At 34.5% G+C, this 1416-nt stretch overlaps 1 protein-coding gene across 1 annotated transcript in view; it reads left to right on the forward strand.

Moving 5' to 3' along the window:
• LOC109590017 (uncharacterized) overlaps positions 1-1190 on the forward strand; it is a gene marked incomplete at its 5' end in the record, with an annotated part of 2784 nt that extends 1594 nt beyond the window's left edge. The window contains 5 exons of the mRNA XM_020005981.1: positions 46-164; positions 216-368; positions 411-597; positions 644-988; positions 1035-1190. Of these exons, the coding sequence (XP_019861540.1) occupies positions 46-164; positions 216-368; positions 411-597; positions 644-988; positions 1035-1045 (815 nt within the window). The remainder of the gene's footprint in view (positions 1-45; positions 165-215; positions 369-410; positions 598-643; positions 989-1034) is intronic.
• Between the last annotated feature and the right edge of the window lie 226 nt (positions 1191-1416).

The following is a 1416-nucleotide window of genomic DNA, read 5'->3' on the forward strand; positions in this document are numbered from 1 at the left end:
AATATTGAAATTGATTAGTAACAAATTCACTTTTAACTTTTATAGTTGCATCTACTCATTCGACTGGTATACCTGAAGCTACAGTGTATGCTGGACAAGTGTTTTATGAACGACCAGATTTATTGAGATTCGCTGCTGCTAAAGATTTAAATGCTCTGATTCAGGTATCCATAATTGATATTATTGCCGTTATTATCAGTGTTGAATTATTGTAGTTCATTAGAAAAGAATATCGTCAGCATGAACTCAGACAAAATTTTAAGTTTCAATTTGATCATTCTTGTTTTGGATACCTTGAGCTAGTGTTTGGTCCTCAGGATGAACCAATAACTGGTTGGACTGTTAGTCCTGATATAGTACCATGCCAGGTACTTGTATAATAGTAATGCTGGCTATTTATATTTTAATAGATTGAAGAAGGAGATTTAGATAATTTTGGTTCTGACATTAATACAATTCCTCCATCTTGTCTGGTATCAATATATGCTGACAGCAGTCGTCCTGATACTGTTCATGTACTCAAGTATGCTATACCATTGAAAGGTTTACGTAAACCAAGAACAATCAATATTAACAGATCACTGAAAGATATATTAGGTATAATAGTGATGCACATAATTATATTCAATTGTGTAATTTGTAGATGCACCTCATTCTGTTGGTACTAAAGATGGTCCTAATCCTGGTTCACAAAATGACCTCAAGAAGCAGCTTAATGATCTGAAGCGTTTCCTTTCAACCTCAGAAGCAAAGTTTCGTGACATAGCTAATAGTTGTAAGGAGGTAAAAATTATTGATTCTTCTCAGTATAATGAGTTATTTGATGGGATGAATAACCAGTCTTTATCAAAAAGAGTAGAACTTTTTCTGGGAAATATTACATTATTAATTGAACTTTGTCCTGATCACATTAGTACATTCTTGTCTATACTGAAGGAACAGGATCATGTTGTTCTTTCTACATTAGCTGACAGGATTGCTGCTTCATGTAATTTACCAGTCATCACAATTATTTACCTTATCCCATACATTAGTAGATAGATAAACAAGATAATGATGATTACAGGAGCAATGATGTAACTTATTTTTCTATTTTTGTATGATTTTTTACTTTATGTGTTGTGTGTGTAGTTTTTTAACTTTACAAAACACTTTAGGAAAATACCTAAACACTATGATACTACATACAATATACTGTGGACACCAGATACACTGCAATGGGCGGCATCGGGATTTATATTGCTGAGCTGGCATTGTATAATTACTAGTGGGTGTGGCAATGGTCACACGATCAATTACTAGTAGTTACGTAACATAATCACTAATCATTAATCAACAGATAGTTCATATTCAGGGCCTAGGCAGGGGCGTATCTGAGGGGGGGCCTACAGGGGCCTGGCCCCCCATCAATTGTTG

Source organism: Amphimedon queenslandica, unplaced genomic scaffold, assembly GCF_000090795.2.
Source record: "Amphimedon queenslandica unplaced genomic scaffold, v1.1 AMPQUscaffold_10609, whole genome shotgun sequence".
Lineage (NCBI taxonomy): Eukaryota > Metazoa > Porifera > Demospongiae > Haplosclerida > Niphatidae > Amphimedon > Amphimedon queenslandica.